General features: G+C 37.2%; 1 protein-coding gene across 1 annotated transcript; it reads right to left on the bottom strand.

Moving 5' to 3' along the window:
* Positions 1-2,058: 2,058 nt before the first annotated feature.
* On the bottom strand, positions 2,059-24,354 carry CEP43 (centrosomal protein 43). The gene is made up of 12 exons (XM_050315640.1): positions 24,241-24,354; positions 16,492-16,545; positions 14,602-14,656; positions 13,920-14,008; positions 12,963-13,097; positions 11,360-11,443; positions 9,649-9,866; positions 6,912-7,021; positions 6,254-6,322; positions 5,537-5,576; positions 4,871-4,964; positions 2,059-4,408 (listed from the first exon to the last, which is right to left on the bottom strand). The coding sequence occupies exons 1-12, from the start codon at positions 24,328-24,330 to the stop codon at positions 4,334-4,336; spliced, it is 1,113 nt and encodes a 370-aa protein (XP_050171597.1). The 5' UTR covers positions 24,331-24,354; the 3' UTR covers positions 2,059-4,333.
* Positions 24,355-27,982: the final 3,628 nt, after the last annotated feature.

Raw genomic sequence — 27,982 nt, forward strand, 5'->3', positions numbered from 1 at the left:
GCTTGATTTTATTTTCTTTGTATAAACTGGATTATCTTGAGTTCTTTCAAAGTGGTACTTGGCACTGCTGAAGTAGTTTCTTGCTATGAAGGTGCATGTGATACTTCTACAGGGCAACTGTGCGAATGACCTGATTTTACTACCTGGTATCTGTTGTGGTTTCCCCCCAGCACTGAGCAATTGAAACGAACACCTAAAAGCTGTTAAGAAATTGAAAAACAACTTACAGCTTGTTTTTAAACTTAGACCCAAGTGTAAGGATCAGCTGCAGTTACTCACACGGTGCATTATTCGATTACTTTTTAAGTCCACATTTTCCAAGAGATTTCTTTAAACATATAAGGTTTAAAAGCTTACCATTTTTATGTTGGCGGGGAGGCTCAGACATACATACACGATCTATGAGATCTAAAATATGTCCGATTTATTAGGATAGCTCAGGGTTTTTACAGCATCTGTATACAAGGTCTCGTGACAAGAAGCACATAATTGGTTACAGGTCACTGTCCAGATGTAAACATGCATTACAAATACCTTTATAATTGGTTATTAACAGGTAACAAGGCAATTATTTACTTTATCAAACTCCACCTTCTTCTTGGCACAGATTTCCTTTTGTTCTAGCAAAGACACCCGCGGCCATCTTGACACCTATAACTTATAGTGCTTATAAAACTATATGAAAGTTTATAAAAGTCTATAAAAGTACCTCACACAATATAAATTGCTCACACATTCATCATGTTCCTCCCACATTTTTACTGCAGTAAAACTGTTTCTACAGGCAAACAAGGTAGTTTGCACACAGAGGCAGCGAGATGAAGCCCGTCTATCCTCATAATAACTAATCTCCCATATAAAGGTAGAATCGTCAAATAATTTGGATTGAAAAGGCTCTCTGGAGGTCCAGCCTCCTGCTCAAAGCAGATCTAACTTCAAAGCTCAATCAAGTGGCTCTCGGTCTGTCCATTTGAGTTTTGAAAATTTCCAGCGATGGAGAGTTCACAATCTCTTTAGGTCCTGGTCTAAGTCTTGGACCATTTTCATGGTGATTTTTTTTAGATTTTTATTTCATATATGCAGCTGGAATTTCTCTCAATGCAATTTGACTGTTCTTTTACTTCTTTGGGCACGTCTAGGAAGAGTCTAGATCTCTTTTTCATATGGCCCATCATGGGCATGGAAGTCCACAGCTTAACCACCCACCTTTACCTTCTCTTCTATAGGGAGAATAGTCCCAGCTCTTCGCAGATGACATGCTCCAGCCTCATCACCATCCTCTAGCCCCTCAACTGGACTGTATCTTGTTGGCATCTCTTGTACCAGGGGAGCCCAAACTGAACACAGTACTCCAGGAGGGGAACCAACCGCTTCTCTCAGTCTGCACACTGACTCATGCTTCCAGATTTTCACTTTTCACAGCTGCACTCAGGCCCTTTTCTGCAAAGCTTCTTTTTATCCAGCCTACCTGCCCTCAATTTGGTTACATAGATGCTTTGAGAGACTTTGGCTAAAGCAAAGGAAAGTTACATCCACTATTGCCCTCAAAGCCACAATGGTTCACAGAAATGTTCCCAGACAGAGCTCTGATTGTTAATTCTAACAGACATCTGAGGTGAGGTACTCCGCTGCATTAGGTCTTTCAGGGAGAATCCTAATGTGAAATACTAAACAGTAGGGTTGGAACTGTACAGTGAAACAAGGATTCAAGGGAGCTTAACTTGTCAGTTATATTTAAATACCTCTAACAATGGAAAACAAGACAAAATTTTGACAAAGCCAAAAGAATAATCAAGACTTATTTTTTTTTTCCTTTGTTGAATCATAAACCATTTGACAACTTGGGTTGACATTCAGTAACCTAATTCAGTCAAGTCTTAGACTTTAGGATTCATCATCAGGAATTGCAAGTTCTTCTGGGTTTAGAAGAATTCTCAATTGCAGACTGGACTAACTCCAAAAAAAAAGCATTTTTCATGAAAACCCCTCAAATCCCATAGAGTTTCCTGAATTTGTTTAAGTGTTAAGATTTCTGGTTCAAGAAGTTTAAAGACACAATTCAGCCAGCACAATAGCTTTATTTTACAATTTGAATTATTATACACAATTCAGTAAAAGCTCACAGGAGGAACAGCACGGAGACTTACCACTTTTTGGTATTTCCTTTAATTAGAGCCAAAGTGCAAGGCCTGCCATTAACTTCCAAGGTAAGAGAACACAGCTGTTAACAAAAGTCATATTAACACTTAAAATATCTTTTGTTTTTGAAAAGGCCACATCTTCAAATGCTATTAGAAATAATTTAATAAACTTTTTGTTTTGTTTGGTATGATAAATTGCCACATATCCTACAGCTAACAGGTAATGGTACATCATGGTTTCCAAGACACGTAAAAAAACCAAACAACACTGTCTCTGCTTTATTCCATACACCTTAAAAAAGGATGCCAGAAAACAATTGTTCCCAGGTGTTCATGTGGAATTTTATTTCCTTCAGATATGCTGTTGCTCTTAAAAAAATAAAATTAAAAAAAAAAAAAAAAAAAAAGAAAAAAAAAGGGAAAAAAAATCCCAAATCAAACTTTTCATATATAGTATCTTGAGGCACAGGTTCCCCTATCCATAAAGAATTTTTTACACAGGCTGTATCATATAACATTGTTGCTATCTGAAGTCTATGGCACATTGACTTTTTGGGGTGAAAAAAATTCTCCTCTGTGTTCAGCTGCTACAATATGGCACAAAGTTAAAAGTTACCACCATGACCAAATATTCTGATGCTTTTTTGCTGGCTATTTTGGGGTGCACATAAATAAAAGGCACACTTTTTCTCTCCTCTCAAATCATTTATGTAATGTACAAGCCTAAGTTCCCAGCACTGCTCCAGGCCTGCTGGCCCAGTGCAACAAAAGATTTAAGTCAGCTTCCAGTGCTAGTAGCAGCTTTATATGCTTAACCAATGGCTTTAGTTTAGCATGCTACTTCCACTGTGGTGATCACTGATGACAGGCCAACAGTGTTCCTGAAAAAAAAAATTACAAAGTCTAAAAAAAGAAAAAAAGTTAAAATTAAATTATTTATATTCAGTTACATGTCTAGTTTCCAAATGTGTTCACAATGTTCAGAAAGTGCACATTTTGAAGTCTTGTTTCAGTATTACAAATGTCCATGACCTATATATTACAGCAGCGCCATGTACAGTATTGTTAAAGAACTGTCAACGTTTCCATTACTGACCCTGTTTTGCAAGAGTATCGTGAAAATACAAGAATTTGCTCTCAGCTAGAACTTAGTGTCCGTAATGTTTTCAGTATGGTATTTTTAAATATTTGCAATTACTTCTGTACAGCACTCAGAATCTGAATAGCAGAGGGTTAGTGGTTTCACTTTTTGGCGCTCATTTACTTAACAAGGATTTTCAAGAATGAAAGTAAACTTACAGCATATGAAGAGCCCTCGATAATAAAAGCTCCACAATGCATTACCACACTGTTAAAAACTTAAGAAAACCCATTAAAAACTTATGAAAACCCATTAAGATTTAGTTAATGATTTGTGAATTCTTATAAAATTATTTTTCGTGATTTAACAACAGATAACATTGAAGAAATTATCATACATAAAAACAGCTTAGGTCTTAACATCAATGGTCTGACAAACATTTAAAAAAGAATATTCTGAGTTAAGCCTAGTGCTAAATTTAGCTCCTAAATATGGCTAAATTTAGATTTAAGAGTTTAGATACTCTCAGTTTGATATGCCTTTACGAAAGCTAAAGTCCAACTTTCAGAAGAATCTGTAAAACAGCAGTTTCAAGTAAGTCTGGAGTAATTAGGTATTGTGGCTAGAGTTACCATAAATACGTACTATATGTTGACTTGATAAAATTGTGTTAAACGATGTGTGAGTTGAACCACTACCTTTGAAGGTTCTTGCTTTGGTTATCTTTAAAAAAAAAAAAAAAATTGAGCTGTTAAAATAACAGTGCAAGTTCACTGTAAAACCACATGCCTCTTTCTTGATGTTCTATCAACTGGTTTTTATTATGCCCACTGCCAGCAATGGACATTTGGCTTGGAAAATCCACCTCCTGCTGTAAAAGGTTTGGCTGAACCAAATGAAGAAAGTAATTCTGATATCAGACTCAAATGGGAACACACTGTTTCATTTAGTTCTTGTAAAGAATATTTAAATGCCTTCTCCATCTACAGTCTTTTTGAAACACAAGGCACAAGTAGGGAGTGGACATTCCAGCAAAAAGTGATTGTCTGAAATTAATAGTCCACAGCAGTCTTCTAGTCCAGCACAATGAAAGATTTCTTGCTGTCCAGTTCTATGCCACGTCTTCTAGATAATCTGCAACGTCACTTAACTGAGAAATGGTAAGGTCTTGTGTGATGCTTTCGAGCTAGAAAACAAATACAATTGCCAACTCAGAAACCACAAAAACAGTATTACGTCGTGTAGTCCTTCATAGAGCAACCCATCCTCTGGGCCTCAAGCTCTTTCAGTGAGATTTCAGAATCCTTTAGGAGATGCTCAGACGGATCATGAGATAATGGGGTTAAGACTTTTGTGTGCTGGGTACTAAACCAGCCTCAAATACATTTTATAAGCCTAGAAAAAGACAGTGAATTGTGTTGCTGAACAACCATGTGGGGATTTTGTTTTGTTGGGGGTTTTTTAATCACTATAATATCTCACTTGGCAGGGATACTAGCTGTAAAAATACAGAATGCAACAAATAATGCAACCTTAACATATTACCTAGGAATGTAGGATAATGGCATATTACTTCACAAAAGGCTAAAAATAAATTCAAGACAAGATAAGAAGACTATCAAGAACAACAATTTAAAAGTAATCATACTTTATCACTGGCATTTGACTCTTCTGTTCCCACAGAAATTTCGTCTATTTCTTCACCGATACTGATATCACTTTTTTCTGAGCGGTGACTAGTACTAAAGAGAAAGAAAAAAAACCATAATCATAGAAATGTCATTTTCAAACATCCACGTATGACATTCACTTCATACCTGACATTTGGTTGAGATTTCATTTCCTAGCAAGTTAAATGTGTAGTTACTTAAAACCCCGTAACAACTAATGGCTTTCTATCTCAATGAAACTATGATAAATAGGATGAGGTTGCTAAGTATTTATTACTGAGCACTCACAATGCTTTAATTTCCAGTTAAATATTTCAGCATATAACAAAATCATTGACTAATAGAATTAATTAAAGTGTTAAAACATTGTTAAGTGCATGGTTCAGGAAAAAAAAAAATCTCAAATCCCTTTCCCAGAAGATGAACAAAGTATCATCTTAAAGTTAACACTAGGTTTTTAAGGAACTCGTTACCCCTATACAGAAAGGGACCTCTTTGTTGGTTTCTGAACTCGTAATTAAATCTATTAAAATAGTAATTGAAGTTTAAAGGTTCCAGCAATAGTGACTGTCTGAAATATTATGAAATAATTCAAATTACAGGTGGATATGCTTAATGCTACTGAGGTATTATCCTTCTCTTACCTGTTGAAGTCATCAGCATATTCATCATCATCTCCGTTTCCTAAAAAAGTTTTAAAAGCTATTAATCAAACAAGTTTTCCTTTTGGGAAATGCAAAATAAAGAATCTATTCCTGCACCAAAATACATGGTTTAATGACCAGAAAAAGTGGGAGTAGATTAAATTACTTGTGCAGATCAGAGAGATGAGTTATGTTTGTCCTTAATTGATCTCAATACTGTTAACACAAACTGTTTCAAAACTGAACATACATTTTCAGGGTGCTGACTACGTTGCTGAATACAAAAGTTAAATACTTGGAAGCTCTATTTTGAAAGAATGCTGACTGTTCTTCTATCACATCTTCTTCATATTGCACCTAAAGCTAACAAGGCAACTTTTGTGGAGGGCAAATAAATATGCAACTGAAAACCAGTAGTACTTATCAGGCTATCTTTTACCACAAATATAACCCCCTTCTTTTTGTGGAAACCTAGACAACAAAATTTATCACTTGATATTAGCAAATGTTTGCACAGAATGAATCAAATTTTTGTTCCATGTGTAAAATACTAATCCACAAGACACATCTTCACAATGGTGTCAAACAGAATGTCAGAAGTAAAAGCTGAAGATTTTAAATCAATGTGTACTTCAGTTTCTCAGATTGCTCTAAGAAGCTGGGCAAGAATTTACAATTAAAAATATCAGAGCTTCCTAATGTTTATCAGTTACTTACCTAATTCTAGTGATCCCAGTTTTGCATTCACCAACCGCAGGTCTTTCAAAACAGAGTTTTTATTCAAATCTGTAAACAAAAGCATTTATATGAGAAATCTGACTTGTAACTCTTCAATAAGATCCCACTTAAACATATCAATCAACCACTTATAACAACTTTCTTTTATAACAACCTTATATACTTTAATAGTATAATACGGCAACATTATATTAAATTTTCAGGTGTGAACTCATAACATTTAAAAACATGAGTAGTAAACAGGGATAATCTCCCAGTACTCGAGATCAGGTTTTACAACACGAAAGGAAATACCCCTAAAGCACTGGAGCAAATAATGTAAGATAAAACAAAGGAGTAAGTCAATTTCAGTTAACAACTGAGCAGTAGAATTACATACTCATAAAAACTGCTTTATATACACACAATAAAAGGAATGTAGAAAAGTATTTCATGCTCCAAAACATAAAATGCCTCAGTGGTAGCATAATATATCAAAACCAGTGTGCAATCACTCAGTAAAGAAAGCATGACTTTAAAGCACATTACAAACAGAAGGGGGCCACATACTCTATCACATTTCCATCTGAATGTGTAGCTCACTCATTATAGGAAATATCTTCTACAATCATCAAAAGACAAAACCATGAAAACTTACTATCAGACTCCTTTATCAAAGGTGCACCAGTCAGGGAGCTTAACCCACTTTTTAGAGGTGGTGCATCAGAAAGAGATGCTAGACCTCCTGCTTTACTGGCTTCCGTTTTCCTAAAACAAACCAAATAAATAAGTACTCCACAGAGCTGTAAAATGTGTGTAGTTAATTTCTTTTCTATTATTAAATTGTCATAAAACTAGAACAGCAATATTACGGCAAAAAAGAGCAAGGGGACAGGACTATTCATTCTGCAATCTTAAAAACAGTAAACCATTTACTGGTACAAGTGCCAAGCACAACATCCACTATGAAAGTCACTTTCTCACCCACGCAAAGACTTCCTCCTATCTTCTCTCACAGAGAGAGCTCCTGCACCTTCATCAGCATCACTATTTTTATCAAGAGACCTTTCATTATTCCCACATGTAAATGCAGCCAAAAGAAGAAAGATTCAGGTATAAATTAGAACTTACTTTAGTTTGTTTTACAACTAAAAGATACTATGTCTGATGAAGATATTAATTCTAAGAGCAATCAGTTCACAGAATGAAAACCTCTCATTTATAGGAAGATAGATCTCATTATCACATGTATAAGTTGACCTGGTTACTACCTAGTTCAAATCCTACTTGCAAGCAAAGGATGAAGAAACACATATTAAAGGAGACCAAGATTTTCATATTTAGTATTGCCAGAACATTGCTACTGTGATTCCATTCCTATAATAATGGACAACATTTGATTCACTCATTGCATCTAGAGCACCAAAACATCACGTGTAACATCACACATTGAAGTGCTTCAAAAGTTTGAACTACGGGTCAGAGACCTAGAGCCACTGAGTACTTGGATCATCTCTCACACTCTCATTAGTAACCGCTTGCTCCCTTCCTCTCCAGTACACTCATCTTACAGGAGTGGGCAAGGCTCCCATGAGGAAATTACCTTATTGCAAACCAAGCGATGCTGGTGCCTCTCCTACTTATTTACCCCTTGGGACTCGAGCACACCAGCACAAGATACCACAAAAGAATTTCACCTGAAGAGTACGTTCTTTTTTCTCCTCTAGAGGAGTTGTCAGGAGAGTAGAAGTGAAGAGATTCAGCAGAGACAGCTTAGTTACAACCAGATTCTAGCTCATTTGTTATTAACATATTCAGCAAGCCTTATTATGGGATCTTACTAGAATACATACATCACAATAACATCATGCATTACAAATTACTACTTGGTGGACTGTGACTCTGCCACAGACACACAAAATTCGGAAATAATTTTTTCTGTAGGGAATTTCCCTGCTAGGAAAAAAAAATCCTTACTTTACAAAATAATTAGAGTCTCTTTCTTGGATGGTCTTTTAAAAGAAATCCAGTTCACCCAGTTTCAAAGTGAATTTTCCTTCTTGTCATATGAAAATGCTCAAATATTAAGAAATTAGTAAATATTATTATGCAGGAGTTTTTCCAGGCTTTTCTAAGTGTCCCAACTTATCATTTAAACCACCTGCTACAACGCTTACTTTAGTTAAAGGCTAGTCAAATGAGCTCTTGAGTAAGGAGGAGTAAATGCAATCATATACAGTTGTAATCTTTATATTAACAATAAGAAAAAGAGAAAATTAATACCACACAATATTTTCCAAACAAAAATCACTGCTCTTTGAGGAAAAAAAATTTGCTTCAACTAAAGCTGTATTATAAACAACCTTCCTCAAAGAGTCCATTAATTTACTAGAAAGAGACCTAGTTTACCTGGGATAATTGCTTTGTGCTGTACCAGAAGGATCCCATTCTAAGAGTAAACATCTACTGAAGTAATAATACGAAAAAGCTTATGGTGCTCTGCCCACTGTCACCATAGTTGGGGGAAGAAAGCCAACATGAGGGGAGTTACTTCCAAACTGACTTACAAATAATTCTGCAATGTCTTCTTAAACTCTAAGGTGGAGCAATTCTCTGATTACTTGAGCACAGCAAAAAGAAAACCATGAAATAATCCTGCAGCATTTCTTAATAGTGATATCTAAACTAGGCTTCAAGATAACTCAACATGATAACACAAAGATAGGTTTTTCAGTTTTATAACAAAGCTGTTGTATAGCTCTGTTTCAAACGATATTTTTCAGTCATCAAACTCCACAGATGAACAACAAAAAATGTGCTTCAGATGCATCTGCAAAATTGGCATATGCAGAACAAACAACACTTCACTGAAAACTTTACTGCACACAAAAGGTGTTGTAACATGAAGAGGAAACCCTCAGCTGTGAGAAAACTCTTCCTACTATTACAGTTTATGGAGCCAGTTTATACTGATTTTTGTCCCCCTTACAAAGCCATACACAGATATTTAAAGCACTATCCCTGTCACTGTCCACTTCTCTTAGTCCAGATCACCACTGCAGCTCTGTTGCAAGAAGAAACACTGCTGCCTGTGCCTCATACATGTTTATTCCACCAAAGAAATTGGCTGTGAACATTTTATAGCCTCACTGATGCACCCTGAAGCAATACGGGTTTTTCCACTCAAGGTACATCCCAAGAGATCCCAGAGGACACTGTGCATTTCAAAGAATAGTCAGAGAAATGCAAATTTCAGAAATAAAATGTTACAGAACAGATCTAAACACTTGCACTTACAAGTGTAAATGATCAAATAACAACTAGCTCTCAAAGGTCTGCAAGTATAGTGAGGACAAAACAAACCTGGTATTATGTAGAACATTCATGTTACCTACCAGCCATAAGTTCTTTCTGGTTTGGGTATAGGATCATCAAAGAAAGAGTCTCCTTCTACATCATCTTCATCCACAGCTGCATCACTCTTTTCTTTGGTATTCAAGTCTTTGTTTTCTAGTTGAGGATCTAGTTTTGCTTCATTAGGCAGAAAATGAATGCTTCTTTTGCTTGTGTCCCCTGATGAGACACTAGTATCACTCTGAGTGTTTTCAGCAGCCTTGAAAGATAAAGAATGAAAGGAATAAGTATTTATGTCTTGTAATACTCTAAGTGGTAATATAAACACACAACACATAATATATAACCACCGTCACTTTTTAAAATGTTAGCTCAAATTCCTGAGAAGTACTAATAAATTTATTAGTATCATCAAGAATCACACAGGAGAAAAAAGTTGTTTTATCACTTTAGAAAGTGTTCTTTATTGTTGCTGCCATAAAAAAACTTCTGTTCCATCCTTTGCATTGCTATGCTATCTAGATCACTCCTATTATAAAAGTAAACAATTTTTAAATATTCAAAATTTTAAAACAATTTCAAATAAATCTACAGACAGACTGACTCTTGTGCTTTATTCATGTTATTTTTCAACTTGTCTATAAGCAAATCTTCTTAGTTACAGCCATTGCCTTCAAAAGAAATGCAAACTACTCTAACTTCCATATTAAATGGTAATCTCTGCAATATATTATTAAGTTTTAAAGTGATAAGCATAAGAAAACTGCAGTTACTGATACATTTTCCTTTCAAATACTAAAATCAAAAATGACACAAATGAGATACTTTAAAAGTACATAACTTCCAGTCTTTGTATCATGCTTATGGCTCAGACCTACAGTCTACAATGTAACGACAATTCCATAAGCTAACTTTAACATCAAGTCATACAACTCAAGTTGTAACTTTGCAAGGCTTTGTGGCCCAAAGAACAATATTCAGATTTACCTAGATAATCAAGCTGCTGTGAAAGAAAAAGATTTTTTTTTAATAGTATTTTTCTACCTAGCAAGGAATACTACTTTTATTTTCTCCTAGACCCATTAAAATTAAACCAGTAAAAAGATTCATTACATTAACTTCCTTTTTGCACACTAAAAACAGCACAGTTTTGAAACAAAACCAACAGTATTGTTTAATGCAGATACCCAACATGTAAGTTGTAAAGTCCCAAGTGTTTCTTTATCAGTAATTAACTTTCAATCAGAAGACTGAAGTAAAATTTTCAAATTATAGGCCACAGGAGTTAAAATTACCCTGGTGGGTCTTTTTCATACCAAGGCCATTTTATCTCAGCCACAGAATCACATTCAATTGCTGGCAGCAGCTCAGTTTTTTTAGGGCAAGAAGAACTACTCAAACCCATAAGTGGTAGTAACAACAATATTTTAATTTCGTATCCTTGAGGAACAGAATTGTTGTTGAAAATTAAGAGCTTAATGATAGCCTGATTAGAATAAAAGGGAAGCTACAGCTACTTCTCTGTTGTGGGCCCAGAGGCAGCAAGCTGCTGCTATGTCATCTGAGAACCTGCAAGCACAACACTTGGTCTTTGCTTGAATTCATAGATAAAAGTTTTGCTGAAGTGAAATAAATACTTTCAAATCGCAGATGATTTAAGTGAATGCCATCATATCATGTGTGTCATAGGAGTTCTCTCTTCTACTTCTCATGTATGTCATGAAGCTTTTCATTATATGTAAATAATCATACCTTATTTGGTATAGAATGTGTACTTGACCTTCCATCAGATGATTTTGATGTGGGGCACTGGCTATCACTTAGAACTGGAGCCACCTAGAAGTTTTACATAAACATTTATTAAAAAATATATTTAATTTTGTCATAATTTCATCCAACAAGAAACAAGGCTACCATTCTCACTTGCACAGTATGCAAACCGTGACACTGTCTGTGGGAAGATGACTTGGTGTAGAATAAGAGAAAATTGGGAAGTTATATTCACATTCTAACAGAAGTTACAACAGTATGGAAATTATAGGGTGAAATGCACGAAATACATTGCACAATGATTGCCCACACAACACACCCTGCAACCCCAAGTGCATGCTAAGAGGGATGAAACAGAGGGTGCAGCAGAGTGGAGATGCTGTGGTCAAGCTCTGTTGTAACTCTTGCAGGGAAGGGAACCCAGTGGTACCATGTAGCTGATAAATCACATAGCAGCTGTCAACCAAGGAAGAGAGGATATGTTGTCTTGCTGCTGAAGCAGCAACTGTGGTGAAATTGCTCTCCTCAGATGAATTCGGTTCTTTATAATCTAATTGTAATACTAACTCCATCTCAAAGTTACCCTCCGCCAAGGTACAACCACCCCTCACTGAGCACGCGCTCTATATTTTATTGACTATAAGTTAAAGAGTGAGTGATAAAATCTTACATCAATCAGTAACAAAAACATGTATGACTACAGTCACTCAAGCTCTACCTAAATGTAAAGTAATAGTATAAAAGTAAACTAAGATTGAGGAGAAGTTAGGGAAGACTCCACCATAACTTCTGGGGTCAGTTGATGGGCTGAACCTGTGTTCTCTCCCATTCAGTAAGAACCATATTCTATGGGTGCTAAATGATTATCTTGAGCTAGATATTGTTGGTGATTAGAGCTTGTTGGTGTTGTGCTTTAAATATGTTTTTGCAGTCAGTTGTTAACATGAGCAATCTTGCAACATTAACTTGCCAGAATTTTCTAATATCAGTGTTTTTATTAATAAAGTGTGTTATTCCACAAACTGTTTAGCATGAGTCCTTCAAGGGCGCTATCAGTTGCCAGTAGCAGATAACATATTTGACAAAGAGTGAGGAAACCCAAGAGAGTGTCTCCAAATCGTAATCAACTATTTGACTCCAATACGCTGTTGATGTGTGCCCCTGAACAAGCCAGTCAAACCGCCCTCTGATGCAGCAAGACTGTTCAGGGGAGCCCCGATAATGGGCAATGACTTTAAACTCCCCTGAAGCAGCTTAAGACTGTGCCCTCTTGTCCTACAGCTGGTTGCCTGGAAGAAGAAACTGATACTCACCTGGCTCCTCCTGGATCCATTCTGTGCTACTATGTTTTAGTAGAATATTAGTAAAGAGTACTAGGGTGGCATTAAAAGTAATAGAATAGTCATGATATTTATCTCTTATCTCTCTGATAAGTAGAGTTGAAGTCATAATATAGTAACAACTCAAAACAGGGTAATATAACAATAGCCAGGTGTTCTTAATTTCAGTTTATTTTTCATCATTGAAATGAAAATTAATAAATAATTACAAAGAAAGAAAAAAATTACATGTTAATACTACTTACTTCTCCATCGCCTGAAATCTTTTTCTGCTGACACTTCCTAACAACCTCCAACAACAGGGGACCACCCACAGTACCTTCTGCTTCTGTAATTCCCAAATCTCGAGCTAAGTTTTCTCGACCATCAAGACCATTTAGCTGAAGGAGAATTAAAAAAAGAATCACGACATAGAAATAACTGTCAGAAAACAAAATATACATTGTAATATAAAAAAAGCTTTTTGGTCTTATTTAACACAGCTTATAGTTTGAGTATCACTGATTTTATTTAAGACTTCGTATTGCACGGGGACTAAAGTAACAAAATCATAGAATCACTTAGGTTGGGAAAGACCCTTAATATCATTAGGTCCACTACTAAACCATATCCCTAAATGCCACACGTACACATCTTTTAGATACCACCTATTGCATAATTTACTTCAGATCTGTACCTGAACTTGTCACAGATCATGCAGAATTGTTTTAAATATGCAAGAATCTATCATTAGCATGCTGTCGCTGTTGGTCCCTCACAACTGAACTATACTTTTTGTCAAGTATATCTGCACAAAGTACTTTGTTTCAATGAAATTTCTCTTAGAATACATTACTGACATTATTTTAATTTTCATGCAACAATACTAACTTAATATTATGACATAGTAAAGTTAGCGGCAAAAAAGGTCACAGGAATGCTCTGATGCATACACTATTATATGATTCCACAAAAATCGTTAACTTGATAATTCATGATTATCGAGTATTGATTCTTAATAAAGGGAAATACTCATATTAGCACACTTTTCTGAAAAATGTGTTTTTATGACAATAAGTACCTTTTACAGACTAAACATAAAAAAGATGTATTTATTATAAAAAGAAGCAAGTGGTTTAAATAAAACTGTTACAGTTTTTCTATTTATTGTCATGCAGTCTGAACAGTCAGGATTGCATACAAACAAAACCAGTATATCTTACTGTGCTTGATTCAGGTTGAAAAACAGCCAACGTAAAATCAAGATTGAAAAACCGCAGAAATTCCGCAACAAGACCTGCTACCAAGCGACCTAAAAAGGAAATAAGAGTAAAAATACACCAGACAGAATTCTTACTTCAAAGATTTAACACTGACGTTGTTTCAGTATGAACATAATTTAGACATTCAGCAAACTAGTACCACATAGCAAATTTGTATACCAACTCCCAAAATTATTTAACTCACCCACTACATTAATAATGCTGCAAGAGCATAGAGATTGCCTACAAAATTCATGTGTAAGATTATTTTTTAAAACTATTCAGCTGTTTTTAAAACATAATTTTAACATTTCTCCTATGTGTTTATTCACTCCTGCACTTCTACAGTTAGTTTTCACTGAGTACTGTTTCTATTGGTCTAGAATGTCTCAGAGTTAGCACAACCATAAGTTATAACAAAATATGAATTTAAATGCATTAATCACCTTAGTTAAAAATGCAATTTCAACAATATTAACTTCAAATATTATAGATTGAGTTCTATTCCAAATGAAATGTAATTATGACATCTGAAAGGAACAAAAGCATGTCACAAAGACTGTACTGTTAATACAATTCAAAGATTTAATACTTTGTTTCCTGTTTTTATTATTTTGAGAAGTATATACTAAAAAAAACTTACCATCTTTTGTACCTAAAAAAGTTTTCAAGCTTTCATTTACCAGAGGTGTTTTGTTCTGTCAAAAAGCAAAAACCAAACAGTAATTAACATCATCTTTGTGCTAGAAATTGAAAACCACAGCAAGATGTTTTATTGAATTCTGTTCCACAATAGTGCCTCACATATGTAATTCACTTCTTCAAAATCTACCTTTGTATTAATTCGACTACCTACAAGTAAAAGCTACATTTATTTAGGAAAATTAAATTTGTCTCAGAGCTGAAGTAACTTCACCAGAATTCTTACTAGCATACTAATTTTTATTTACTTAATGACTAAAAAGACAAGGTAAGCAGTTAACTTCCCAGGTTGCTCCGCTAATATAGTGTGAAGTTTGTTTAAAGAAATTCAGTCCAGCCTTTTAAAAAATGGAAATTTACAAATCTTCTAGACAAAGCATGGACCATGCTAATAACTAGTACACAAATGAATACTAATCTTCTATTAATTAAAAGACTCTCCAAGATATTATGAAGATGGTTTTTTTCTCCCTTGTTAGATTTGCTCTTTTCAACTTTAATTTTTAAACTGAAATAAATCAATGTGCTATGCTTGGGTTTGTCAGAACTGTTCAGGGACTTTTCAAAACCAATTCTACATGCCACTCCTAACATATCAAAATGTCCTGGGTAAGAAAAGGATCCTTTATATGTATTTATTACTACAGCTTTAAATGCTAACACACACACAAGAAAGTGCTGCCTGAAAATTGAATATTTAGGAATTCAGAGGAGTGGTAGTATTAATATACTTCCAGCATCTATAGCATAAATTTAAAATATCATGATAAGCTTTTTGAGAAATGGTGAGCTGAAATCTACTGTAGCAAATTTCTCTTCAGTGCTGTTACTCTAAAGATAGTGTGGGAGGTTGTTCTCTGGGTACTCCATAATATGCTGAAGCTTCCCATAAGAGATGGCACTGTTCTGCTGTATCACTCTTCCATTGTGTCTTCTTCCACAATTTTACACTAAATTTCTGGAATATACAATCTCATATCATAGAATAACTACTTTTTCTCCTTATTAATGTCACAATACTGTCTGTTTCAGTTAACCAATTTTCCTGAAAAAGCACAGCCATCTAACCAGTAGAGGAATAGAAGAGTTTTCCATTCCTCTCTTTTTGAAACAGATGGACATACAGTACTCTCAACTCTACAGTTCCAGAAAATGGAAAGACACAAGAAATGGAGCAATGTCAGCAGCAGAAGAGGTCATAAGACCAGTGTCTGTATACCACAGCAGTATTGTTACATCATCTTGATAGTATCTCATTCCCTTAACATTATTATATTGTCAAAGTATCAATACATAGTACATCTGCTAATTAAGAATTCATGCTTAAGTATTAAAGTAAATCATTCTGAAGCAAGCCTACAACATCTTTATGGGAAATACCAAAAGCATCAGCATTTTACAGCATTACGTTACTTTCACAATACACTTGTCAAAACCCCCCACTATAATATTTTAAATTTCGAAAGACATTATTCTGATTTGAGAAAATCTTGATCAGTCAACTAGATATCTTTTTTTAAATAAGTATTTGATAGAGAATACATTTAGTTATTCTGGTCAGTTTGACAGAAGCAATATAAACCCAGAAGACACAGTTACTTAAAACTACAATTTCAAAAACCTATTTAACAATTCCTATTTTTAAGCATCAAGAAATACCCTGACAATCCTGTTTTGTGTTCTTTATGCATCATGCTCTTATGCAGAAATACATATTTTTATCTTCTTACATGTCACAAAAAGAAAGTATTAAAGCAATTATATTTAATTCTACATGAAGAACTACCAGGATGGTTTTTTCTGCCTGATCTATTTTTTAAGATTCTCTTACCTCTACTTTCTCTTGTTCTTCTAATGCCAAAAACACAGCTGCTCGTAACTCTGCCTGCCAAGTAAAAAACAAAACAAACAGCATTTCTATAAGCACTGTTTTCCCTATGCAAATAGAATGCAAAGAGCTAGCAAGTAGCTTAACAGCTATTTGTTTCTCCTCAAGCAACTTGGCATGGACTGTAATCTACATCAGTGCAATTAAAACACATAAGACTACAGGCAATGTGACTTGAGGCAGAGAAATAATAGTTTCCAGTCTGAGAACAAGGCAGGAGGGGAGAGCAGGGCGAGGGAAGCAGAATTTCATAGAAGACTTCCTAAATTATTTCTTTGTACATAAAAATATTCCAAAGTACCTACATTATCTCCTATTAGTATCTTCCAAGAGTTAAACATTCAGCTCTTTCAGGCAGCTTTGAAACACCATCATTTACATACCCTTCATTTACAATTCATTCAGGAAACATGGACAAATAGCTTATAATAGCCCATTTAAAAGTTAACATTAAGATATACAAATTCCTGTTATTTCTTCTCAGATTATGTGCAAAAACACAGATGTTCTCAAGGAAAAGAGAATCCTAGTCATTCAAACGCTCCTGTAGTAACGTTTTACCTAACTAATTCTAAATATATTACTATCAAGAATCAGAACTCTTCTAAGAACTACTTCGAATATTTAAGCCTTGCATACCTAATTTTTGTAAGCACTAGTTTCTCTACTTCTTTCATTGAATGCACCAAATGGATAACATACATTTGATGAAGTAGTTTGCCACCTTAATCAACTCTTAATCTGACATTTTGAAGTAACTCAGTCATTAGACAACATTGCAGTAATAAACTATAAAAGACAGTGTATGAAAGTTTTCTCAAAAGCAAAAAAAAAGGCAGGGTTTTAAAGAAAGATCTATTTCCATAACTAAGAATAAAAACAGTATGAATAGTGTCTGGACTTTCTCATGTATATTACAAGAGGTAACTAAACACGAATTACCCTGTAACTGTTCCCTCCCACCAAAAAAAAAAAAAAAAAAAAATATCTTTTCATGGGAAAAACAAACACTTCCTTTTTCAGTAATACACTCTTTGGACACCTTTTCAAAGGACAAAATGTAATGCACAAAGGCCTAAAGAATTTCTCATCAGAAGAAGCGTAAAATGCTTACCATAACTGTACGCTCTGGTCATACTGATACTGCAGTCACATTTTTTTCAGTTGCTGGGATATAGCATTCAATCAGAAAATTCTCTTACAAGCAATTAATTTATTTATTATTCTTACTTTTTTTTTTTCAGGTGATGGGGTATAGCAGGCAATCAGCAATCTTACACCTCATTCATTTAAATATTATTCTTACAAAATCAGTTTACATTTAACTTTCCCATCAACAGCTAAAAGCTTGTTGATTGAGTTCTATGTCACTGTGATAAACTTAATATGCCTGTGAGGCTTTCTTTGTCACTTATGCCACAGAAACCAAATATACTAACATAAGAGGACAATAAAAATAAAGCATTCCTGACTAGCTACTACAACTGTTCAAAATAAAACACACCAGCCATTACACACGGATTGGGGTAAACCCCCTTAAGGGTCTGGATAATGGGACTGTACAACAAAGTTGTCTGAAAGTAGTTGCCAATACATCAGCTGATCCAGAGGCTGACCTATTTAAGATTTTGGAACAATATTACAACTATCTTTTTTATTTTTTTTTGCATAACTAGGATTGTTTGCCTGCTCCACTCCTCTAGGTCCAATCTAGAGGCTTTTAATTACAAATTGAGGTGCTTTTCTTCTTATTTATTTAATGGCACAGGGTCAGTTTCTCCCAGATGTTGCCATTCCCCATTAATAGCTGGTTCACCTTTATTTATTTTAGTGCCCAATTAATAACCTTAAGGTCAGGAGCTCATCACTAGAAGATAACACCACCGGCATTTACGACATCTCTGTTTTATCTTACCTGCATCATCTAGAACACCACCCTTAAGCCTTTCCACAGACATGCAGCCCCACAATCAACCCTTCAATCCTGCAAGCATCACAGTATTGAAGTTACACGCTCCTGTACTATCTCCAAAAGGAAGGTTTGCACCACTACAACACACTGACGTTCATCCTTTGAGGTGGGTACTGCTCAGATCACAGTAGGATATTCTCAAAATATCATCTCGATAAATTTAGACATGGAAATATACACTAGAATCTGTGTGAGATTAAGGCAGAAATCCTCAAGCTCATGCAGAAGAAAGTAGAAAGCAAGACAGTAACAAAGCTGAGGACAGAGTAATAATCACCCTAATGCAAGATGAATCATAATAACTAGTAGGATGGATAATGTCATATAGGCTTTTCAGGATCTGAGACCAGTCATAGAGAATTTGAACACCAGCGACTGAGATCAGGTATGGCCATAACACTTTGCTCCCACCAGCAGATATGAAGGCTTATATAACTGCATAGATTAATCCATTTACATCATTCTTCTCACACCTCTTTTGTTTTTAGTAAGTGTAAACAGTTTGCATTTGTCTTTGCTCTGGTATCCTTTGGCACCAGCCCAAACTGTGTTCCACACATTGTTAAAATCTGCTCTTGACATTTTCCGCATGTCCCTATTCCACACTGCCTCATTCTGATAGTAGTTTTCAACATAATACAAATACATTGTGAAGAATTTTATTCACAGTCTAGTAGTAGAGCAGAGCAAAGCTTGATAATCAAAATCCCCACCCATATCCTTCCTAAGGCTTCAATAAAAAAGGGTTATGTCAACAGAGACAGATATTGATGAGTAAGGTAGGTGGCAGTGTCTACCATCCATCAAGCCTACAGACTTCTTTCTCATCCCCTGGAAGATGCCCGTTCTAAGTAGTTTTATCAGGCAAGAGCCCATGTCAATGAGACAGCAATTTGATTTCACTGAACGTAGCTAAAACGAGTAGGGTTAACATTGTAACATGTAACAACTACTGTCTGTATCCCAGAAAAATAGGGGTCAGTGTTTTGAAACAAAAGAATGTTTCCCCTTTTCCTCACGGGCATTTGCAGCTCATCAGACAACACTGTTTTTTACTGATTGCTGCTTACTATAAATCAGAAGCTTGTAGTACATGAAAGAAAGTATCTTTTCTGCACTGCACTATAGTATCCCTCTTCAGAACCTGGACAAGTTAACCCCATTTCAAATACAGAGCCTTTTGCAGGTATCCTAAGTACTGTCCAGGAAAACACATCTCTCAACCTGCAGTTCCCTGGAATAAGGGAAAACAGTTCTTACTATCTCAAGAGCTCCCCAAACACATTTTTGAGGTGACATCTCAAAAATGCCAATCTAATTTGGAAATATGCTCTTAATACAAAGACAACAAGCACCCACCTTAACAAGGTTATCAGTCTGATTTAGTATGCTTGTAAAAGCCATCCACAGCAGCTTAAATAGCAGACACCAGATGAGAAGTAAAAAGATTAAAGACCATCCAGGAATGAAGGATGACCTATAGCCTAGAACTACCTCCCACTTGCAGACTCCACAACATCTCCGGCATATATAAAAATTAGTGGCACATGGGCAGCTTCCTGCACAACTTTCAGCACCTCCACTTCCTAACTCCAAAACAGCTGTCATGTACCTTGGTAGATATAGAGCAGATGCTTTGCTCTGGAAAGAGCAACAGTAGCATATTAAGCTGTTTAATCTCTGGTGATCACCCCAGGCTAAAACCCTGTGTGTATCAGGCTAAAAAGCCTGCACCGGTCTTATACATGCCAGATACGTATCACAAATCCAAAGCTGGTGCCAAAACACAACCAGCAACTTCACTATGAATAATACTCAGTATCCACTCTGTCCCTCCGTCTGCAATATTTGTGAGGTTCTCATCCTTTAGCATGAGGTGGTGTGCTCTCCGCCCCACATGCTACATTTTGAAACCTTGGCTAAGTGACATAAAGGATTGATTGTGCATACATAATCCTTTAGACATAAACAGGTGACCAAGTCTGTGACTAGATGTGCAGTCACATTGTACCTAGTCTCCTCTCAGAGAGGGAGTTCATAAAGCCTTTTCTGAACCTCATATCTCAATGGGAGCATCTCCCTGACAGTTTTGTCTGACCCTGTCCTCTATGCAGTAAATAATCAAGTTTAATTTGCAATCTCAGCTTGTTAAACCACCATCACATTTACCACTGAACTTTGCTAACTTACTACTTTATATCAGTAAGGTATACGTTGCTTCTCTCTTATGAGTGAAGTGTATGACCTCATCTGCAACAGAGTAAGACCAATCAAGTAGTTTGCATGACCATTTTTTGTCAGCAGCATTAATTGGTTAAGAAAGTTAAACTTGCTGGTAATGTAATTGTAAAGATGAAAAATGCTGGGAAAAGGAAGAATTCATAACAAAATGGAAGTAGTAAACACTTAAACCCCTAAACCCTGAATAGCCACAGCTACATTTATCAGATGCATATCACAAAAAGTTCCCGTTCTCATGTTCCCAAAGAAGGATACGTGCATGATATTATGAGGACCATACCGACATTTAGACATTGAATTTCAGTTAGTTTACCTGAAATAATTACAGATGGTTATATTTTACTTAACTTATAAAACTAAAAAGAAATAGATGTTACATTAAAAAAAATTAATTATGCTCCCTGATTACAAGAAATGAGTTGACTCTCTGGTATGAATAGCTTTAAAACAAGCAACCAATCACAACATGCAGAAAGATGACAATGTACTGTAAAGCACGTTCATCATGACAGTTTATAATTCTAAGACATTTAAATGCATTGGTCATTATGATAAATGGAATGAAAATATAAAAGCAAATAGGAAAATTTTAACTGACCTGTATGTATGCAGTTAACATCTCATTCTAAAAAATAGTATTTTTATCTTATCTAGCATCAAAATACCCAGTACCTCAGCTGCCCAAAAGCTTTACTAGGCGTATAACATTTGTGATTCTAACCTCCCTCACATCTGCAGCAACAGCAAGTTCCAGAGAAGATGCAAAATATAGGTAATATAAACTTAATTTTTCCAAAACAAAAGAGATAAAAAGATACAAACCAAACCAAAATAAGATAACAAAGAAGCACAGTAAAAAGCATAATGGCCCCTCTTGCTCTGACGATGACAGCTTCCCTAGGAGAAAGATCACATTCTTTTCAAGACACAACACTCCTATTTGTACACTATCTCATAGAACCATTATAATTTTCACTGAAGTACAAATATTCAAATATCCACAGTCATATTCTGTATGTTTACAGAATTCATTAGAAAGCTGTCTTATCCATTAGACTAATTCCAATGATTAACAAACTATATATACATATAATATATATACACATATTGCAGCTTAGAGAATACCGGAAATTCTTAACTGTAAGTGGCAAATACATTTACACATTTTCCAGTTTTCACAACAGTACTTCATTAAGTACTCTAGGTGCTCAAACTCTAATATAAATTCAAAAATCCTGAACATATTTTTAAAATGTCATATAAGTAATAACATTTCTTTTCAGCTAAATAATTTACATCAACACCAATGCTCACCAGAAATTAATCTCAGAATAAGAATAAACTAATAAACTGGAATCCATTATCAAATCACGCTTTATTAGAGAACAAAGGTATCACAATAAGTTTCTTTCTAAAAATTACTCAGTCATTATGTTACAAAATGTATTAGCTGACAGCCTGATACATTCTATCCCTTGAAATAATTCCCCTTAAATTCTAATCCTTCCAGAGCTGTCATTACCTACAGTGCTTCATAACCAATGCATACCACTGGCCACATTTTTCTCTTTAATATAGCTACTTCAATAACCGCCCCCTAAATGGTCAGTACTCATTCTGAAGTATAAGATAAACAACTGTTTTGATAACATGTAAACATTCAGTTCACCACATAATAAAAAAATATTGACACACAATAAATAAACACTATTGATCAAAGTTATGTTTAATTCATTTTAATGAAGGGATGACTACAATTTTTTTAATGGATTGTATAATCTAATTTCAATTACAAGATGACAATTTAAGAAGACTTGTTCAAACTTAATTCTTCCAGCAATAGGCTTTTTGTCAGATACGAGCAGAACAAATTTGTAAGTCATCATGGACATTAAACTTACATGCCAGTTAAGGTTTACAGCTAAGGAAAAAAAACCACCACGAACTCCTCCAATCAACAGACTTAACCATAAGCATACCAGTTAACAAACAGTAACTCCTAATATTAAAAAGAGCCATAATCCAGTTATATTTTTCTGAGTCATTTGCTAGTTTGCCTTAAGAATACCTTACACAATATTGGATGCCACACACTTTTGGCATTATGGAATAGTGAACCACAATAAATATATTTACACAAAACTCAATGACCTGGCAACTGTAGTATAATAATTTACACATTACACAAAGGCAGGAACTAAGAAACTACAGATCAGGAGCTAAGTGTAACCCAATTGCCTTGTGATTCTTTTTTTAATTACAATTTTATTATCATCATACTTTCATTGTTTAACACTATGTGAGTGGTTAACAGGTGGCCCAAAAGGCCTGTATGACATTAGTCAGTAAAAGGCCTCCCTACTCAAAATGCAGTTATATGAGCTAGAATCCTCACACCTACCCAGGGAGTTTAAATAAGGATTGTCCATTTGAAAGGAAAGAACAACACTGTTTTTAATATTTTTGTTGAAAAGTATGACTAGCCCAAAATGCAGGAGACTTCAAAGCACACACACAAATATGCTCTCATTCCCATTAACCATTTCAGTTATTGAACTGTTCCTAAAATATCAGCAACGACCATCCACCTCTGAAGGCTTAAAACAGAGCATTGTGGACAAATACCACTATCCCTGATGTGAAACCTACACTTCATTTTTCCTTTAGCATGGAAGGAAACCCATCTATTTTTAGGCTTCCTTACCTGCACTGCTGTCTACTATACACACTAGTTATTGTTGGAAGCTTCTAATTTGAACAAGAATCCATGGAAACAACTTTCATACCCTTTCTTACACAAGTTCAGGCTACACCACAGACTTGAAATAGTGTACACTTCACTATCCTCTGTATATTTTCTTAACATGGCATTATTTGTTCACTATAGGCAGGTAGCATCTCCAGAGAGTCTCTAGATTTAGCAAGCCTTCAAGGCACAGCTCAAGCAACCCACACTCAAGACAAAGTGTTTAAATAGAGACTCACAGTAGCTCGCTTGAAATTTTCAAGAGGGGTTTTCCTTATCGAAGCAAGGATAAACTCTACCCACTCCGTCCCGCACCGCCCGGCAGCAGAACGCTCCCAGCCCTAAGTTTAGCGGCAGCAAGGGGGCTCTTGAGGCCACACGGTACCTACGAGGGCAAACCCGCACAACCGGGATCGGGCTCCCCGCGCTCCCGTCCCGGGCATCCCGCATTCCCGAGGGGCACAGCCCGTGCGGCGCTCAGGCCCGGGGCCCTCGTACCAGCTCCACGAGTGGCCAGGGAGCACCAAGGGGAAAGCAGGCGCCACCGCCAGGCCGCGACGCCGAGTCAGCAGCCCCAGCCGGGAATACCGGCTGGAAGCGGGAGCGAGAAGGGACGAAGCCCGGTAAGCCTCAGCCCCCCCCAACACTCCGCAGGGACGCGAGCCGCTGGCAGCGCCAGCCAGCGCTCCCCGCTCCCCGCTCCCCGCCGGGCGGGAAGCTCTCCTTCCCCAACCTTAATCTTATTGAGCACCCCGCTGCTCTCCAGCGTCTGCACCAGCAGGTCCCGCAGCTCCGTGTCCTCCTCCGCCGCCGCGGCCGCCATCTTGCTTCTCCCTGACAACCGCCCAAACCGCGCTAGCGGCGGCACGGAGCCGGCAGATTCGCCACCGCCGCTGCCGGCGGCACCAGCCGAGGGCGGACCCCAGAGAGTGGGGCGGACCGGGCCAGCGGCCCCCCCTCGACACCAGCCCAAGAGGGAACGCAGAGAGGACACGGCCATCCAGCGCCGCCGCCGCCCACAGAGCCTGGAAACTGCGGCGGCGAACGCGCAGAGCGGCGGGCGGGAAGTTCAAAGGAGGGCGGCGGTAACGGCTGAACCGGGCGACCGCCCGGCCCCGTCAGCGGCCCCTCTGACCCTCCCTCCCTCCTTCCCGCAAGGCTCCATCCCAAGGAACCATACGAGGAGCGGCTGAGCCTGCTCAGCCTGGAGGAGACTGAAAGGAGACCTCATCCCACTCTACAACTCACGACGGGAAGAGAAGGGGCACACACTGATCTCCTCTGGTGACCGGTGACAGGACCTGAGGGAATGGCCTGAAGTTGTGTCAGAGGAAGTCTAGGTTGGATATTAGAAAAAGGTTCTTCACTGGAACAGGCTCCCCAGGTCACAGCACCAAGCCTTCCAGAGTTCAAGAAGCGTTTGGACGATACTCTCAGGCATGTGATGTGACTCTTGGGGTGTCCTGTCCTGCAGGGGCAGGAGTCAGAGACAATCCTTATGGGTCCCTTCCAACTCTGAATATTCTGTGATTCTGAACGCCAAATCAAGCCACGTTCTCCCACACCCGCTGCCTACAGGTGCTCTGTATTTGGGTTTAAGGAGCGAACAGCTCCCGCTCCGCGGCAGAGTGCAAGCCCTGGGTGGGTCTCGGCTGCTGAGCCTGGCTGCTCCGCCACACACACGGGCACCCGGTGCCCAACAGCATCGATAAGGGCTTCTGGAGCCCTTGTTTGTAACAAGCATGTTAGCGGTTGCTGCTTCAAATAAAAAGTATAAAGCTCTGTAAATTGTAATGCTTAATCTGCAGCACTACGCGTTGCATTCTCTCACGCGGAACTGCCCATGATTTTTCTTAAAGAGAAGTCCAACATATGATAAATAATTTCGTAAGTTAGGAATGCTCCAAGGGAGCAGGTAGACCTCCTAGTGGCACAGGGCGCTGCTGAAGGCTGCTTTTAAAACGTGCGCAGCGACTCTTTTGGGGATGCCTAAATACTCAGCCTAGCCTGGGCAGGCAGGTGCTCATCACTCTGCCCTGCTTCTGCTGAACCCACAGGAGGTACTGCTGGAGTTTGTTCCCATAGGTTTATTCCCATACCTACCCAAAGAATATAGTGCTGCAATTTTGAAGTCCTGAAATTTGGAAACATTAGCAGTCTTCGACTTCAGAACAAAATTGTGTTAAACTAAACACAAAACTGCACTTCTTAAGACAACAATCCTTTCAATCTAATTTTTCAAAACCGTGTCAGAAACAAATAATAAATGCATAAACATAATGTATGGCATTAGAGTTGTATTTTTTATTTGTTCACTAGATCTCTAAATTTAATGGAAAGACAAAACAGACTTGACACAATAATTGATATAGGTAAAGGAAAGCTAGAGTAAAGGAAAAAAAAGTCAGTAGACTTAGATTATAATTTGTAAAATTCATTTCAGCATTTCAGTTACAGTGGCTTCAAGTTCTCAAATACATGTAGAATAGTTTGAATCCAGTTAACTGATAACCCCTTTCGAGCTCTGCAAAATACCAGACTATTACTTAGGTAAATATTCATCACCTTGAGGGCAATAAACCACAGTTCAGCTTCCTATTGCGATGTAGCCTCAACTTGTCTCACATTTGAAGGAAGTGTTGCCATTTTAAATGTATGTAATTCCCAAGTCAACCCCTAAGGAAACCATAGAAACATATTGGTACACAGTCTCTTAACACAATTTAAATGAAATTTAAGCTTTCAAAATCATGCATGGACTAAGTCTATTGACTTAAAATTAGGACATGAGAATATACATGTATTTCAAAATGTGTGTGTCTGCTCAGAGCATCATAAATGTTTTCTTAACACACCTTTAGGAAAGAAGTCTAACTGGATCTGTTTGTTCTATTTGTGCAATGGAAATAATCAAAGCCAAACAACCACATTGTGTCAGGGAGACAAAATTTGAAAGTCTCTGTCTGGATTCTTAAATCCTAATCTAAATGTAAACTGCTGAAAGGTGGAAAAATGTACTCTTCTGAAGGGTTTAATATAAAATCTTTAAGAAAGATGAATCATGCCAACCTCATTTTGGGTTGTTTGGGTTTTTTTCAAGGCCACACATTTCAGCATATAAACATACAGAAATCTAGATTACTACTACATTTGTTGAGAATTTTTTGAAGAAAATGTTATTTTCATGAAATTTAAAAGAAACTTTTCAAATATTCTGACATTTCCTCATTTTTTCCACCACTTTCTAGTCATAGCGTAATGATTGTTAATAGCCATCAGGAGATAAACGTCAATAAAGAAATAAAAGATCATACTACACAAATGAGTATTAAATGGAAAGTCTTGAGGAAACAGTTGTCCAAAATAGCTGTCCCTTGTCTTTCTCATACTTCTCAAAAGTCTGCAAAGATAAAATCAGGCTGAGTGTCCTTATCTAGTGCCTCTTCATGGGCAGTGACAAAGATCTCAGTGCCAGATGGAGCCATAATGTCCTCAGCAGCAGGAAGAGCAGTGCTGCATACAAGGATCTGGAAAGCTTCACTATTTTTAACTCTTCAACAAAATTTCTGAAACTTTAAATACCTCTTAGACACTGTCAGAGACAACAGCAGATGGATCATGCATTCCATCCAGCACAACATTACATGTCTCACAGAAAGGTGGGCAAAGAGATTTTTTTTGCCTCATCCTTCTTACGTTGTAAATGTGTAAACATAATTAAAATTTTTTTACCAGTGAGTAAAACTGAGACTTTGAACAAAGACCTTATTACAAAGACTGTAATTAATCTGTTTAAAACAAATGTTTTGCTTGCGGAAGCAGATCTGCCCACATATTTCTCCAGTGCATTAATAGAGGATGGCTGTGACATATCCCCCCTAGTTCAAAACTATACAAATTGATTAATAACCACGCTTTGTATTTATGATTCACACACTGGCAGAGAAAGAGGGGTCAGAATATGTTTCATAGTTTAACTTAGCGCTGAGAAAACAGTGAACCAAGTCCTGCCTGGAACATTTGTGACTCATCCCTTGGGCCTCCTTCCTCAGAAGCTTCCTACTGTTTTCAAACACGAGTGTTAGCTTCTCAAACTTTCCTCGCTATTTTGAAGAAGCACGCCACAGTCGCCCGTGTCAGCATTCCTCTGTTCGCCTTACTGAGCTCGCGTTAGTCAGTAGTTCTCCTACTTAGAGTCCTCGTTGCAGCCTCGAGGACCTCCGTGCCGCACACATTCTCAGTAGGAAATCAATGACAATTAAAGCCTAGAATATGCTAAGGAAGAACCAAACCAAAGCAGCAAAACCACGCACATCAATTCTGTCTTCCGCAGCCCCCCGGCGCTCCAGCCTCGCCCGCGCTCCCATGGGCCCGCTCGCCGGGACCCCGGCTGGCCGCGAGGATGCCGCGGGAATGCCGCGGGACACCGCGGCCCCCGAGCGCCCCGGCTGGGGGCGCGGAGCAGCAGGCAGCCC

Source organism: Myiozetetes cayanensis, unplaced genomic scaffold (genome assembly GCF_022539395.1).
Source record: "Myiozetetes cayanensis isolate MyiCay16 unplaced genomic scaffold, myiCay2020 scf2-11, whole genome shotgun sequence".
In the NCBI taxonomy this organism is placed as follows: domain Eukaryota; kingdom Metazoa; phylum Chordata; class Aves; order Passeriformes; family Tyrannidae; genus Myiozetetes; species Myiozetetes cayanensis.

What these genes read in the sequence shown, in the direction of transcription:
- CEP43 (XM_050315640.1), bottom strand. Translation starts at nt 24,330, where the DNA reads ATGGCGGCCGCGGCGGCGGAGGAGGACACGGAGCTGCGGGACCTGCTG. An exon ending in ACTGGGATCACTAGAATTAG is followed by an intron (nt 5,577 to 6,253) that starts GTAAGTAACTGA and finishes AAACTTTTTTAG; the next exon opens with GAAACGGAGATGATGATGAA. An exon ending in TATGCTGATGACTTCAACAG is followed by an intron (nt 4,965 to 5,536) that starts GTAAGAGAAGGA and finishes CTTTCTCTTTAG; the next exon opens with TACTAGTCACCGCTCAGAAA.